Here is a 16,385-nt window from a genome sequence, read left to right as displayed (position 1 = left end):
CTTGACAATGAGCTTACATTCAAGCTTTTCAGTCAAACAGTTATCAATTGATTTCATCTACAAGAAGGTAATTGTTGCCTATTTTTGCTTAGTATCTTTTTGGTTAGGGTGTGGTATTAGCTGTGCCTTGGTTTCAAACCTTTTTGATATCATCATGAAAATGACACTTCCCCTCTTTATGTGCCTCAGTACCTGGATCTGTAAAATCACAGCTGTTAGAAATGCGGTGTCAGTGTTTCTAAGCACAGAAGAGGAGTGAATTTTTAACCCAGTTTCAGCCAAGAAATTAGACAACAAAGCTCTCAGACTAACTCACAAACACAAGATCCTTTGGTTTTATTTACTGAATTCTGAAATAAAGTAAAAAAATATTTTACTCTTGAGAACAGCTCTTAAGCCACATAATCTCTCAATAAAATGACCTTACACATAGAAAGATCATATATCAATATGGCTTTTAGGCTGACCCTCTTGTTCCCTCAGCTCAGAGCATGGATAATGCAACAGTGTTGGGTGGCTGTTTCATCCACCCAGACATTGCCATCTTCTCAAATCACTTTCAGGCTGGAAAGGCAAGTGTCTGTCCATCTGCACGTTGTGTTGGTGACTGCAGGCAGATCATGGTATATGGCTCTCCACAGTCCCACCACACTTTATGGACACAAGATGTTGTGCAGGTATATGGAAAAATTGATTTATTTTCTGTAGATATCACCAGCTTGTTTAATAAGGCTGGAAGTGGTTAGTAGTGTACATCTTCACTATTTTGCCACCCTTTGAAGATCTACTCCTGTTTTCCATATACTAAAACACAAACTACTTTAGAGACTCACAAACCTGCTCTTCCCTTGGAGTCTGCTTCAGACACAGCTTTTCTCTGAGTGGCAGAATACCTTTCACTTTTTTATTTGATCACGTTTGCTCTTTTGACATAAATCTTTCCCTGACATGCTTTACTGTGGCAGTTCTTAATATAGCTGTGCCTAATGAGACAAATTCCAAGAGCAGAAGTACTGATTGCTGGATTAACAGTTTCATGTCCATTTTTCTAGGGCAGGAAATAGAAAAATTCATCATCCATCATATGTTATTACAGTGGGAGTATGTATTCCATACCTGGAAACCATTTAGTTTCTCCTTTGCAATGAACTTAACGGATGCAAGACCACACCTTGAGAAAGAGCAGAAAAACCAGTAGTTTTGAGTCCTACATATTCTGTTAAATTTCTCAAAAAGAGGCCCCAGAGAAGAAAGGGACTTGATGTAAGAAACTGGATTATAACTGAGGTAATTTATTGCCCTAATAAGATCAGGATTTATATGTAAGCACGAGTAAATATTGACTAGGAAAACATAGCCTGATAAGCAGATCAATCTGTTTCTCGCTTAGAAATACACAGGAAAATACACAGGAATTTACAAGATTAATAATGCTCAGTTTTTCAGACTCAGAGACTTAAATGTTCTGGTGTATTCCTCCTCCCCAGTACATAATTCAATAACACACACATCCTGAAAGAAAGGGGGGGGAAAAAAACCCCCAAAACCAAAAAAAACAACCAACCAACCAACCAACCCACCAACCAACCAAAAAAACCCCAACCAAACAAACAAACAAAAAAAACCCCAAAACAAAAACAAAACAAAACAAAAAACCAAAACCAAAAACACCCACCAAAAAAACCCACCAACCCCCCACCCCCCCCCCAAAACAAAAAACAAAAAAACCAAAAAACAACAACAACAACAACAAAAACCCAAACCCACCAACCCCAAAACTAAGCAATACAATGAAATAGAAAGGATGTATCTTATTCTTGGAGGTTCCCTGTGGAACAAGAACTGTCATGGGTGTTCATTTCATAGACTTATGTACGTTTAATCATCCATCACTGCCATCCACAAAGCCCTGTTCAGAAGATCAATTTATTTCCAGCTTTTCTCTGCACTTAACTAGAAAATGCAACTGACAAGAGGAGCATTGATTTTGTATGAGGGGCATTTTACAATCCAAATGTGCCTTTTGAACCATGCATTTAAATCAGATAGATATTAGAGGGCATTTGGGAACACATTTCCATGTGCACCTGGAAAGAGAAAGGGAAAAGGATGGTGCAGTCTATACAGCCTAATCTCCTAGGAAAGTTCTTGTCATCTTAGACAAGGTGACAAGTGATGACCTCTTAGAGTCTCCCTAATTTCTTGAGTGCAGGACTCCCCAGTGACCAGAGTGCGTCAGGGTCGGGAAGAAAGATGGTGCATTTTTGTGAATTTTGTTTTCTAGTTTAAGTCCCTGCATTTTGTGACCTCTGAAAATGCTTGAGGGACAGAATAAAGTAGCAGAGGTGCTATTCCTAAAGAAACATTATCCCAAAGAAGCGCTGGAGTCACTTTAAACAAAGAATCCAGCTGGCTGACGTGACAGATGCTCCATCCAGAGAACAGACAGCCATTTTTTCAAAAGCATGGACATGCTTGTGACTAAGAGAATTATACAATTCTTTGTTTCCTCTCTCTCCCTTGGCAATACAAACTGACAGCCAGGTAATCTTGGTTACTTCAACTTCGGAGTCTATTTGCTAATATTGCTAAAGAGTGTCATAAAACATTGAACAAAGGGTAGCAACCTGTTAAAATTTGGCTTGTAGAGTCATAGATGGACAGCAGATGTACCAGCCTTTGATCCTTGCCCCAAATTATATCCTACTAACAAAGCATTCATAGAACTGCTGGGACTTACCATGTCCATTGGCAAGCCCTTTTCATGGTGACCAGTTCCCTGGAGTGGAGGTCTTTAAAAGACATCTAAAAATTTCAGCACCTGTTCTAAACTTCCATGGTCAGTGAAAGACGAGGGGGCTCAGAGAGGGCAAAACCACCTACAGATGGTAATGCTGGCCAGGACACAAGAGGAACCTCACGTGTGGCTACAGGGACATACAGAGAGGGAACACGTGCAGAGGTGTTGCAGATTGCCAGTGTCGGGTGAGGTGTTGGAAAAGCTGTGTCCTGGAAACGCACCTCAGAGCCTTCCTGCGCCTGCAGAGTGTGAGAAGATGGAGCAAGCGGAGCCTGACACCTTTGCATGGGCAGCCGGGGAGGTCGGGGCTCCTCCGACACCCGGCGAGTGATGGAGGCTGATGGGAAGCCTGTGTGCGAGGGGAGGGAGCAGAGGAGGAGGTGGCTTCCTCCTGACGCCATTTCCGAGGGCTGAGATATATAAACGAGCCGGTTGCTGCAGTGCCCCATCTCGGCTCTTCAGCCAGGGCACTGGCGTAGATACGCACGCTCCGTGCTGGTCTCCCCCGGCACCTCGCCCGGAGCGCCCACGCCACGACGGTCTGGCCCTCTGCCCTTTTCTCCCTGCCTCCATCCCGCCAGCACCATGAGCCGCCCAGAACTGCTCGCCGTCCTGCTCCTGGCCGTGCCGGGTAAGTGGGGCTGGGACGGGTCCGCGTCCCTCAGGTGCCCCGGCCCCGCGGCAGCGCCGCGCCCGCCGGCCCCGCTCCGGCCGCGCCTCCAGCACCGCGGACAGGGACGGCCCGGCCCCTCCAGCACCGCGGACAGCGGCCGCCGCAAGGTCACTGCCGAGCGCAGAACGGGCCCTGCTCCGGGCCCCTTCCCTTCCCTTCCCTTCCCTTCCCTTCCCTTCCCTTCCCTTCCCTTCCCTTCCCTTAGTACACACATCCAGCTGCTGCACCCCGGACCACTTCCATCAGAGAGAGATGCCCCTCTTCTCTACTCCCATTTTCGCAGAATAATGTTTCTCTGCTTAACTTCCAGATGAGATGAATAACAAGTTCTCGTTTTTCCCCCCTCCCCTTACCTTACAGCCGTCTCCCTTCCTGTGACAAATGACATGAATAAAGGCGACACTAAGGTAAGGATGAGCCTGTAGTGGAAGGGTCAAATGAAGAGAAAGGATGTGATGTTTCACCTCCACATAGGGGATTGGTTTGGGGCTGCTCCCACTGAAATACCCTGTAAAAAGTGTCGGGAATTTGCATGAGATCCCTCAAGCAGGATCCATCTCTGCTCCTTTCCTGGCAGAAGTTATCCCTTGTGCATCCACTTTTGGGCAGCCCAGGAAGTCCCTCAGGATGTGACAGAGGGATCAGGCAAGCTTGTTTAGAGAGGAGATGGGGGCTGGGTATAACTCTCTTTAGTCCTCCTACTTTCATCTTTTCAAAGCTCCTAACAGGAGGTGACTCAAGGGAGAGTGGGGGGAGATGTGATTCAGGAACTGTGTTTGTTTGGGGGTGTATACATCTGAGTTTGTGTGTGTGCTACTTAAACATGCATGCTCTGGAAAAATAGGCAACTGGTACTCTCAGCTTGCTAATCCATCCTCAGCTGCTGCTCAGCCTGTCTGGATGGCTATGAGCAGTGCAGGACTTGGCTGACCTCTCCAGCCCTCCTTTACAGGCTTCTGTGCACATATCTGTGTCACATCCTGCAACATTTATAGCTGCACTTTACAAACATGTACTCCCAACATCCAATGCTTGGATGCGGGAGTTGCCTGTGTTTATCTATGTCAGACATGAGTCCCTGTCCCCTCCTTCCCCATTTTTCATATGAGCTGATCTCTTGGCTGCTCAGATTAAAATTTCTTTGGAAATTCGTGTCCATAAAAAAACCTCCAGCCTTTTTTCCTTTTACTTCTTGAACCGTTTTGTGTTATGAAATCTAGCCACATGTTTTTTCCCCAGGCAGCAGCAGGGGAGGGCAGCACTGATGCCAGTGTCAGCCACAGGCTCCACTGCAGTTACCTGCAGGATGTGTGCCATGAGCACACCTCCCTGTGTCCTGTGAGACGTGCCTGGGCCTGGGGAGTGGTTGCTTTGTTAAGACTTTTAGCCTGCTCAGCCCTTGCTGGGACTGAGCCATGAGCTGTGAGACGCCGGGTGCCTTCCTCAGGCTGTGTGCTGCTGAGGAAGGGGACTCGGGACAGGCACTCATCCCTTCAACTTTCCATGCCAGAGTGGGCATCTGATGAGACAACCCATTAATCAAATGATTTTCCTTGTGAGGTCTATTCCCCAACATATTCTATGTGTACAAAATGACACTTTTATGGCAGGTGGTGCAACTCTATGGAAATGTTTCCACCAAGGAAGGACTTTCTCAAGACTGCCCCCCTTCCCTGGGTATTACACTGACACAGGCTCTAGCTGAGAGCAAAATCAGCTTTCTTTTGAATTTGCTGCATTTGGAGGAAGCTGCTAAGTCTTTTCTGCCTTCACCATCCTTTGGGACGCAGCATTTCAGGGAAGGAACTCCTGGTCTTATGGAACAGATTAGGGCAGGGAAATCATCATGTGAATACGAGCACTGCAGCTCTTCCCACACACCTCTGTGCCACCAGCATTTGTGGGAGGCTCAGGGCTGTGCAATGGGTAGTCAGCACCTGCAGCTCTTTCCTGGACAGCTCATCAGACTCCCCTTACACCAAGGGCTTTCCATAGGGAGCTGAACGAGACCAAAGCATTTACAAAGTCTCTGGTGTTTGCCTACTCTTGTGCTTGAAGGACACTGTTTCTCACTTACAACCATACATCTTAGGGAGGCATAGCTGAGCTCAAATATGGAGAAGTCTGTCCTTGTAAGGGCACAACCCTTTGGAGATTTCTGTGTGGGGACATTGTGAGCTGCTCTTGAGGATCTAGTTACATGCTCATGGTTAGATGATAGCTATGGCAAAATTCCAGTCTGAGTTTCTGCACTGGATTAATTACATTCATTTGGAAAGAATCTCTTCCATTTCCTGATGCAGGCTGTTGTTTCATGACCTTGTGAAGTCTCACTCTGCAAGACCTCCTCTTACAAAAAGAGAGTGTTGTGGAATGACTGTACTCTTCATTTCATTACCTTTCAAAGCTCCTCCACAGAGCTGAATGTATTTCTGTGGTGAGCGATGTGTCTCTTTGTGCTCAGACAAAGACCTTACATCAGCTTAGAAGTCTTGAAAAACTTGAATAGAATATTTCATTGAACCGGAGTCTTTCTTCTCATGCTGAGGAAGTCTCTAATTCTGAAGCTGCATCAAATACTGCTACAATAAGTGGGTCCAGAGGTTGGAAAACATGAGAGAAATATCAGAATCTGTTTGGTTTTTTTTTTCTATTCAGAGATAGAGTGAGTCAAAGTCATCTAAAATCACTATTAATGGATTGCTTGTGATACAGGAGAAGGATACCAGGGCAAATCCCTGGCCCTTTTTTTTTTTTTTTTTTTTTTTTTTAAATCTTTCATGCAACATTTCTAATCCATTAGACAATTCCCTCAAACCGTGTAAGGTGTAGAGTTCAGCACTTTATGGCTGTGATCTACAGAAGCAGAATTCTCTCCTTGCACGGGGTGAGAATTTGCTCATTCCAGCTGTCCAGTGAATATATCCAACTGCTTGAATGAACAGCATTGTTGATGACTGGGGACTGCTGACTTGTGTTTAATTTCTACTGCAGCCACAGCGCTCTGCTCTCCTGAGAATGGTACATTGTGAGGGAGGTCAGGGCTCTCAGGGCAGCCTGCTAAAATCATCAGGAGAAAGAGGTTCAGTGAGTGATTTTTTTTGCCTCTAAGGCTTAAATTGCATTTTTTTTTTTTCAATTTAGCATCTCTCTCTTTTTTTTTTTTTTTTTTTTTTTTTTTTTTTTTTTTTCCCACAGACAATTGTGAGCTCGGCATCCTTCCTAGATTGGTTTATAAATAATCATCTTTTTGAACTAAGCAGCTGATTCCTACACTACTAATCGCACCAGACTGTAGTGAATGCTTCTGTCCTGTGTGATCATTTGGGTCTGTATGACCACACACTAGGGCTCCCAGTAGTGTGTCTTGGCATGGCAAGGATGTCTGCAGTCTCAGGGCAGGTGACAGATCAGATTAAAAAACCTCTTGGTTTTACACCAACACAAAGGGCTGCAGGAAAGGGTGGGCCCAGAGTTCATCCTGTCTGAGAAGCTGTGTCAGAACTTCTTTGCTTTCAGATGACCTGCCATCATGTAGAGCTCTTCCAGTCTATAACAGGTGGCTTGAACACTCAAAGCATATGATCAAACACTTCTCCAGAGTGTCTTGTCCTTCCTAGTGTTGAGAGCAGTATTTCTCATCTGTGTTTGAAAGTAGTTTGCCTCACCTCACTTTCTATGCCTGGCTTCAATCTAACTATGATGTCTTTCCCAGGGTTTGAAGAGCTTTTAAGATTTCAAGGTCATTATTGAACAACTATGACCACATTTTGCTCTCTACAACCTCCCACTGAATCCTTTTATGAGATGCAGATTGAGATATATTGACTTGAAAGTGGATGATTTTGGATTTTCTGTGTACATGTTCAGATACGCTTTACTCTCCAGGTGTGCTCAGACTCTGGGATGGTCTGAAGCCATGCAATCCTCAGCTGAATTGTGTGTCATGTGGAAGAGGCTCTTTCCATTGTCACATGTCATTTGCTCACTTCTCGGTTGCAGGAGGTACCTTCTGTCCCTGTGTTAGGGAAAACAGGAAACGAACATTCAGGTCTGGCTTGACCAGAAAAACAAGAAGATCTGCACCATCATCTGCTGTACTTTAGACTTGGTAACATGCAGAAACAAAAGACAAAACCCCAGTTCTTTAATTTGCATTTTTTTTCTCTTTCTAGGTGATGAAGTGCATTGTAGAGGTCATCTCCGATACTTTATCTAAGCCAAACCCCCTGCCGATCAGTGAGGAATGCCTAGAGACTCTCCGAGGAGGTACTGCCTCTGACTTAAGGCTGGGTATCAGCAAAAGCAAATCTGGCGAGCAGGGGCAGGTCCTGCCCTGACTAACTGAGCCCTGGCCTCTGGACCCCTGTCAAGGGGTTCCTGACAAGTTCACCTTCCTCTTCCACTGGGCTGTACTGGGCCCCAGGAGAAGGGGTGGAGCCCCTGCTTGTCCCAGGCCATGCCTCGTGCTGGCACTGTGGCCACAGGGGCCCTGGGTGACATCAAACTGCCTGGTTTTCATAGGATCTTCCTGTCATCTTCATCACACTGTTAAGAGATGTGAGAGCAAATCAGGCCAAGGGAAAGAAAAGAGCAAATGAAGGAGAGGCATTTGGGGTTCTGTTTCATTTCCTGGGGGGAGGTTTGCTTTGAATACTTTCTGTACTGTCTCCTCTGTTGCAGATGAACGAATTATTTCTATACTTCGCCACCAAAACTTATTGAAGGAACTTCAGGAAATTGCTGCTCAAGGTACAGTGCCAGTATATTTTTTGGGGGGAATGTAACTGTAGGAAAGATTATTTTCTTCTGTTGTAGTCCCTTATAGTTTTATTGCTTGTTTGGTTTTGTGTTTGTTTTTTCATTTTATATTAATTTGAGATCATATAAATATACCCTAGGAAATGTAGTTCCAAGATTTTCAGCAGAGACTGTGTGAGTGGGAACAGGAATTTTGTTTATAATAACTCCAATATGCATCTGATAATTTCAATAGCTATCAATGTAACTTGGGTGGTGATGTAGAATCTAGATATTGTGAGGCGGGAGAACTCTAAAAGGAAACACTGTCATTTAATTCAACAAATAATAACCAGCTCCCAAACTAGAATGAAAGGCAAGAAAACCTCTGCTGTCTGTACAGCTGGAGTCTAGCACTAAACCCACGTGTGGCAGCAGGGAAACCCCACTGAACAGTGAGTAAGACTTGCACCAAGAAGATGCCAGTGAAAATATTCTTGAGCTAGTGGGTATTTTTTGATGGCTTCCTTAACTAAAATGCAAGTTTCTTTGGTTTGGAGAGGTGCAGGCTGCTCACCACTGGTCAATGTGTGAGGAGCAGCAACATCAGGTGCCCAGTTGCCCGGAGCTAGATCCCGGGCAAGGCTATTTCAGGGCTAGTCCAGATCCCTCTGTCTGGGTGAGGCTGCAACAGGACTCTCCCCAGGCTGCAGGGAGAGCAACTCCTGGCCTTCCCTACGCCCTCTCCCTGGGGTAACCAGGGGGCATCTGGGCATCACCAGAGAGACAATAGCTAGGGCATCCCCGTGCCCTGCTCCTGTGTGGCAAGTCTGCCAGATGTGGCTGGAAGGCAGTGCCACCAGCATGCTTTCAGAGCAAGGAAGCCACAGAGGCAACAGGGAGAAGGGAGAGGAAAAATTCAGGAAGTCAGTGTTGGGAAAGAGTCCCATGCAACTCCCAAAGCCATATTTTAGTCACTACCCAAATGGCGGAGGGGCCAAATGCTCAGTGACCTCAGATGGACTCCATGGATGCTCTGGTGATCCAGAAGAAAGAAGACATGGTCTGTTCAATGTGCTGGGATGTGGGTGCCCAGGCACAGCAGGAGTTTGAGGAGGAGCACTCAGATATCAGGCAGGCTGTGCCACTCAGCATGAAGTCCACGAGAAGGGACTCGTTTCACGGAGGTGCACCTTGCTCCACTCTTTCCTCAGCCTGAGACCATCACACCACTTTGTCCCAGGATAACATGAGATCCAGCCTACAGACTGCAGACACTGGGGTGGAACAGTCTTGTAGACCAAGGGAAAAACTAAGGTGTTAATCTTGGTGTCCTCCCTGCTGGTGCAGCTGGTTCTGCTCAGGCTGGAGATACCACACCATTCAGTTCTGGGCTAGAGAGGGCTGGGCTGGCAGCACTGGCTCTTGCCCTTGCATTAAGGCATAGAAGCAGGGCATGAGCTGGGTTAGACAGGGCTTGTTTGGCTTGCAGATCCCATTGCTGGTTGCCAGGACAGCTGCAACCTGAGCTCCCGCTCAAGCTGCCTTCAGGCACCTCTCTCCAGGGTGCTGTATTCTTCTAGCAGGCCCCATAATCCCAGAGGTGAAGTGTAGAACCTTGGAGCCCCAGACTACACCTGCAGTGGGATGAATGCTGCTTCTTCCTCCCAGCACCCAGGGGAGAGGGGCCCCCACAGCCAGGCTGGAGGATGCAGGAGCTCTCAGTGCTCACCTCAGCCGGGGTGCGTAGGCAGAATCTGGCAGGAAGCAATTTTTATCCTTCAATAGTCTGGTGATGAAGTCTTTTGTTGCCCTCAGTGTGCTGCAGTTCAGCACCTCTTATTCCCTAGATCTCCATCAATATTAGTTTTCCTGGCAACCCTGCTTCTCTGTTTAGAGACATTTTCTATCCTGCAGGTGATGTTTTTTATTGTGGTTTTGTTACTGCAGTTGATTCACATTCCCTCCAGTCTCTCTCCTGCCAGCTCCCAGATAGATTTTTCCACTGTAGAAAATATAAAGGCCACAGAACTATTTTCCTACCTCTACTTTCTGAAACACAGAAGGGACTATTGCCTTTCCCTGCCTTTTTTTTTCACTTGACACAGGTGCCAATGAGAGAACTCAGCAGCAGAAGAAAAATAGCGGCTTTGAGGACGAACTTTCCGAAGTCCTTGAAAGTCAGAACGACAAGAACAAGCAGAGAGGTCAGTGCCAGCCTCCACCCCCGGGAAATCCAGGTCAGGCTGTAAACAAAGATCTTCTTTCAAACAGCCTTGACATGTCCATCTGCTTCTCTTTTGGGCATCTTTGATGCTGCTGCCGACACACACAAGCAACCTGTATGCTTTGTTCTTATTTACCAGTTCAAACAACACGTAGTTTCTGAGCTATAGTAACTGGTGATGGTCAAGTTACCGAAGTGATACTTTTCCACCCTGCTGCTGACACTTTCACTCACTTATAACACTTACAATGAGTCACAATCAGGGAAATCCTGCACTGAAAGAGTCAGTGACACAGGCAAGGGTGATCTCAGTTTGTGCCTTGTTTCCAGGCATCTAAGATATAAAGTAATGAGTCTCTGAAGGGAAAATTGAAACACACACAGTGTACACACCCACACAAAACACCCGTGTCTTGGAAGGATCACTTTCAGCTGGGATTTCCCCTTGTCAGTGTTTCTCTGGCCTTACTACAGACAGGCAGTTTAGCAGAAAGAAGGGCCTGGCGCCTTCCCTTTTCCTGATCAGGAAGACACAATGCCAATGTGGGGTGATGTGATTCCTCATCCAGGAGAAACAGGGCACCCACAGAGGGTCTCAAGTAGCTCTGGGGCACATAGCTGGCCCACAGCAGCACAGCACTGCTGTGACACCAGTCCAAACCTGCTCAGAGAAATGAGGAGTGACACCCCAGGGGCTGCTGCTGCTGCAGCCAGCACCACCAAAATCCAGCTGGAAGGATGGTGGCACTGCATCTCCCTACTGCCAAGACACACCTGAAACTCTTGCTCCAGCAGTGTGGAGACCAAGGAAGATGAAGTGAAGATGTAATGTGGCACATGGGTCATCCAGGCCCACTGACAGTCTGGTGACACTGGCACAGTGTCACTGGTGGCCACCAGCCTTGTGTGACCAGCTCTCTGCACCCCCCCATCCTGGCACATTCCTCAGCCCCCCTTGGGGCTGCGCTTACCTTACCATATCTCTCTGGCTTTTAAACTCCCATGTTTTCTTTTGCAAAGGGCTTTCTCTGGCTAATAGTGTTAAAAGAGGCCAGTCTCCCTCAGCAAGAGCAAATACTCAGCTCACATTAAGCTCCTGCTGAGTAGCTCCTTTGCAGAAGCAGGCACCCCTCCTCCCTCCAGCACCCTGTGAACAGGGCTGGCTGCCTCTTCAGCCTGGTGGGAGAAATAAGGATGTGATGTGAGTGCAGCACTCAGAGCAGGGAGAGCTGTGCAAGTGCCATATTACATTCCTAAATAATTTAGTTTTACATGCAGTCTGGTTTCATGCAGGGTGAGTTCGTGGCTGGCATCTCAAGGATGGTGATGAGGACCGTGCTGCAGCAAAACACTTCAGCGTATGTTTACTCACAAGTCTCTCCAGGAGCACAGGCACCAGAGAGAACACTGCCTTGCTTGAATGCAAACATATGCTGAAGTGACTTGCAAAAGGATCCACGTGCTGGTTAAGCAGATTGCTGAGTGGGGCTGAAGCTCCCTAAGAAATTTTTGGCCCTTGCTGGTTGTGAAATGAGCTCTCAGCAGAGGTGTTTCTTCTTGTTTCTCCTTCTATAGATGCAGCAGGGGAGCGCCCTGAAGAGGAGCAGCCCACAGGGTCCCTGGCTGAGCTGGCAGCACAGAAGCCCCAGCAAAATGAAGACTCAAGAGAGGAGGGCAAAAACAGCCTGGAGGAGAGGGAACCCAGGCCACAGGATACAGACCTTGTTGAGAAAGAGGATCAGGAGGGAGCTGAGAGCAATGACATCAGGGATACAGAGGATACCCATAGAAACAAAGTTTTGGACAACCACATTGGCAAAAATTTTAGTGAGGATGAGCAGCAGCAGCAAGTCGATGAAGAGGAGGAGCCCAGAGGCTCCAGGGACAGCCTGGAGCTTGAAGATGAGGGAGAAGAGCCATCCAGGAAGGGCCAGGAGCACAGCAAGCAGGTAGCAGGGGAGCGTGTGGAGCGGGAGGATGATGGAGATGAAGCTGCAGAGGAGGACCCTACTGAAGCAGAGAGGTCACTCGATTTGGCTGAGGAGGATGAGGAGGCTGAGGAGATGCAGGGAGGTGACAGTACGTATCCCAGTGTGCATTGGTACCTTCCTGGGGTGAGCTGAGAGTACTCAGACAGATAGGTTAGAGGCTCCAAAGTCAAAAAGTTGGGGCAGGTGCTTACTGGCTTTAGAGAAACACAGCAGCCAGCAGCCACCCAGACCCCAGCACAAACATCTGACACACAGGCCCGTGCACAGCAGGTAACACAGGCCCTGCAGCTGCCTCGCTGCTCAGCTCTCATAGCTCCTGGGGACAACTAATTCATCTTCCCTGAGCTTCCTACAGGGGTTTTGACTGCTGCCTTCAAGCCCCTTTACTGACATGGCAATGTAAGAATGGGTATTTCCAGGCCTAAGTCAAGAAATACATCTGGTATCACCACTGAAGTCTCAGTTCAAAGGTGAACCTTAAACAGGTTAACAGTTGTGTTCACTGCTTTGTTTAATGCTCTTTCAGATAACGATGATGAGCTGGGATTTGGAAAAGATGTACGGAGCTCTGAAGAGGAGGAAGAAGAGGAGGATGAAGAGCAGCCCCGGGCGCTGAGAGGAGGAAGGCATCGCCTGGAGGATGAGGGGATGCAGGGAGAAGAGGACACCTTTCAGCCCAGGGATGCCAAAAGCGATGAGATGGAGGAGGAGTCCTCCAGGGAATGGGAAGACACCAAGAGGTGGAACAAAATGGATGAGCTGGCCAAGCAGCTGACATCAAAGAAGCGCACGGAGGAAAATGATAGTGAGGAAGACCCAGACAGGTCCATGAAAAAGACATTTAGGTCCCGCAAGTATGCCTTCAGCAGTCCCGAGGAAGATGTGAGAAGGTCATGGAAGCGTCACTCGAAGGAGGACAGCAGTGAAGGAGGCTTTCCACTTGCTCCTATGCCTGAAGAAAAGAAGGATGAGGAAGGCAGCGCTAACAGGAGAACAGAGGTTGGTGTACATAGGCTTAAGAATAAATCCCACCCAGTTATCCAAACTACGCTTGGAGATGGTATATTGGCATTAATGTAGCCAGCAGTGGTCCTCTGTGACATGGAGTTGATGCTTAGTTAACTTCTAGTTATTCAGCCTCAGGTATTATTGAAGTTTTCACCTGGCTGTGCCTTTGGTTTTTATCCTTCTTTTAGTGACTAGCGCAAAAGCATTCCCTGCCCCCCAGAGTTATGCCTCCAGTGACAGAACTTCTGCACTGGCCTGTGCTGGACATAGTGACCAGAGCTGTAACTGGAGCCTAGGGTTAGTCCTTGTGTCCCAAAGCCCTTCCAAGTCAAAAGGAATGTTTTCCTTTCCTCAGGGATGGAGTGAATAATGTCAGACCTCCTACAGAGATAAATAGGGGTGCAGCTGTGGTGTGATACCTGTGGCATTGGAGTGGAAATGGTTGGCAGATATAGAAACACTACTGAGCCAGGCTTCCAGAGTCAGAGATCTTCTCTGATACCTTGTGTGATGCTATGTGATAGCTCAGCACATCCTCAGCAGCCAGAAACTGCTGGTGGGCTAACCTTTGTGCTGAGGTCCAGCTCCAGGCAGGATTGATTTGGGATAATGCAGGGGACTGGGCAGCGAGGCTGGGTTTGGGCTTTGTGGGCCTGGGACAGGTCACAATCAGGTGCCTGGGAACAGGTGAGTGAAGCCAGTTTCTCTCTTGCCTCCAAAACCCCCTCTTGCCTCAGTTATGCACCAAACCATTGGCCAAAAATTGCCTATCAGCATCTCTCCCATGAGAGCATCTCCAGTTGTGTTGATTCAAAGCAAAGCCAAACGTCTCAGCTCCAAGCAGGGACGCAGTGGGATGGGCTGTCCCATCTGCTTCCCACCACTGTCTGCTCACATCCCACATCCCTCCCCCATGGAGGCTGCTCCCTACCTGCCCCTGCGAGTGGCTCTGGGCTGCACCTTGTCTGCAAGGTGGCAGACTCAGTCTCCAAATGGAGACTGGAAAAGAGGTTGCTGAGGCTGCAAAACCGCTGTGTTTACACCTGCAACAAGACTTTTTTGTTTAGTTGGCTTTTTAAACTAAATCAGGCCCTCTGGGAGTCAGTGAAGGACAGGCACGCAGCAGTGTGGGAAGGCACAGGCTCTGTGTACTGTCGTGTCTCCTCTTCATTTTTGGGCCGTGGGGCTGTGTGGCTCGGCCAGTGAGGCCAGTGTGGGTAGACATTTGGGCTGAGAATGCTGTCCCTTGCACTTTCTAGTCAGATGTGTTTTCATCCAGCAAGGGGAGCCTCAGCCAGCTGCTCCCTGACCCACTTCAAACAAAATGGAACAGCTGCTTGGGCACTCTGGGTGCTTGCAGGCACCCTGCTGTAGCCAGAGATTTTCTAGGGGCTGAGCCAAGGGCCCCGTGGAGGGCCAGGGTGACTTTTTTCCCTGATCAGGAAAATAGCTTGGGAAGAGAAAAAAAAAACCCCTTATTTTTACATACCTCCTTTACTTTTCTCACACCAGCCACATGCAGTGCAGTGGCTCAGTGTCAACCTGTGGCTGGCAGCTGCTGAAGGCAGCAGCAAGGCTTTTCTCCCTCCACACAGGAGAGGGGCTGTCACCTCGGCTCTGCCCGTGGGAAAAGGTCCAGCACCACGTTTGCTCAGACAGAGCCTGCTGCTGCTGCGCTGAGTGCATGGTCTGCAGAGAGCCCAGGTACCACAGCTGTGAGGGACAGGCAGGGCTGGGGCTGGCAGCGAGGCAGGGCCAGCTGGATATCACCTGAGTTCAGGCAAAGCCACGCGGTCAGGCATGCGAGTACCCGCACGAAATAAAGCAGGTGCAGGTGACAGCATAGGGACACAAGAGCGGGTACAGCAAGACCACCAAGTGACGGGCAGCTTGAGCCTTTGAACTGACGGCTTCCTCAGGCACTATTTTCCCAGGAGAAGTATCTTCTGCTAGTGGAGGACAAAGCTGTGCTCGTCAGCCCAACCCAAGGCAAGGCTCTCTGTGGCTCTGGTGGGGTGAGGGCTGCCCACCTGTGGCCACTGGCACGTCCTGGGTTTTTGTTGCAGGACCAGGAGCTGGAGAGCCTGGCCGCCATCGAGGCCGAGCTGGAGCGCGTCGCCCACAAGCTGCACGAGCTGAGGCGAGGCTGAGGGCCCCGGCGCGGCCCGTGCCGGCGAAAGCAGCGCCGCCGCCCTCCTCCCTCCCGCCGCCCGTCCATCTCCTGATCCAAGAGCAATTAAGCCGAGCAGAAGCACCGTGCCTAGGAACCGACCTCGCTAGCGCCCAGGCCTGCCTCCCTGCCATAGTGTTGTGCCCATCGCCGCTGCCTCACCTCGTGCTCCTCTCTCCACACGGATGCCCACACGCCCGCCAGGGCGCCCGTGGGTGCGAAGTGCAACCTACTTGTGTATTTTCTGTCTGGGTGGGGTTTTCTCTCTCTTTTTTTTTAAAAAAAGACAGGACAGCTTTCTAGAAAGTTCTTTCACCGGTAGTTTCACTGGGTAAAAAAACTGCAATAACTTGTTATCTTTTGATTAAAAGCTGAGAACTCTGACTGTAATATATTCTATATAAAAAATTTATCTAAGGAAAAATAAACCTGCAGTGGGCTCCTTCCTTTGTTTTGGCAGGCTCGGTTGTCAGCACGCCGCAGGGCCCGTACAGTCCCGCAAAGCGCGGGGGAACCGAGGGCTCCCCTCACCACAGGCACACCGTGGCGGTGCTTCCCGCCTGACCCGCGCTCCAGCGCTGCTGGACCTTCCCCAGGCGCTGTGGGGCTCTCCCTGCCCACCCGGGGGCCCCTGGTGCCCCACTGCTCAGCCCCGGCCCTGCGTGTCCTGGGCGCTTCAGTGAGACTTGGGTCACTCCTGAGGCTCATCCATGAACACAGAGAGAACACAGTTAAAAGCTGAAACACTGGGGCAATCCTTGACCAAGTCAAGCCAC

The 16,385-nt window shown here is 48.7% G+C and overlaps 1 protein-coding gene across 1 annotated transcript; it reads left to right on the top strand.

Moving 5' to 3' along the window:
- The first annotated feature begins 3,236 nt into the window (after positions 1 to 3,236).
- CHGA (chromogranin A) lies at positions 3,237 to 16,037 on the top strand. The gene is made up of 8 exons (XM_040068510.2): positions 3,237 to 3,431; positions 3,834 to 3,880; positions 7,649 to 7,742; positions 8,157 to 8,225; positions 10,322 to 10,420; positions 12,016 to 12,519; positions 12,958 to 13,430; positions 15,506 to 16,037. Exons 1-8 carry the CDS (start codon positions 3,386 to 3,388, stop codon positions 15,587 to 15,589), a joined length of 1,416 nt encoding a protein of 471 aa, XP_039924444.1. The 5' UTR covers positions 3,237 to 3,385; the 3' UTR covers positions 15,590 to 16,037.
- Positions 16,038 to 16,385: the final 348 nt, after the last annotated feature.

This window comes from Hirundo rustica, chromosome 6 (genome assembly GCF_015227805.2).
Source record: "Hirundo rustica isolate bHirRus1 chromosome 6, bHirRus1.pri.v3, whole genome shotgun sequence".
Classification (NCBI taxonomy): Eukaryota; Metazoa; Chordata; class Aves; order Passeriformes; family Hirundinidae; genus Hirundo; species Hirundo rustica.
This window is presented reverse-complemented; position numbering and strand designations above follow the sequence as displayed.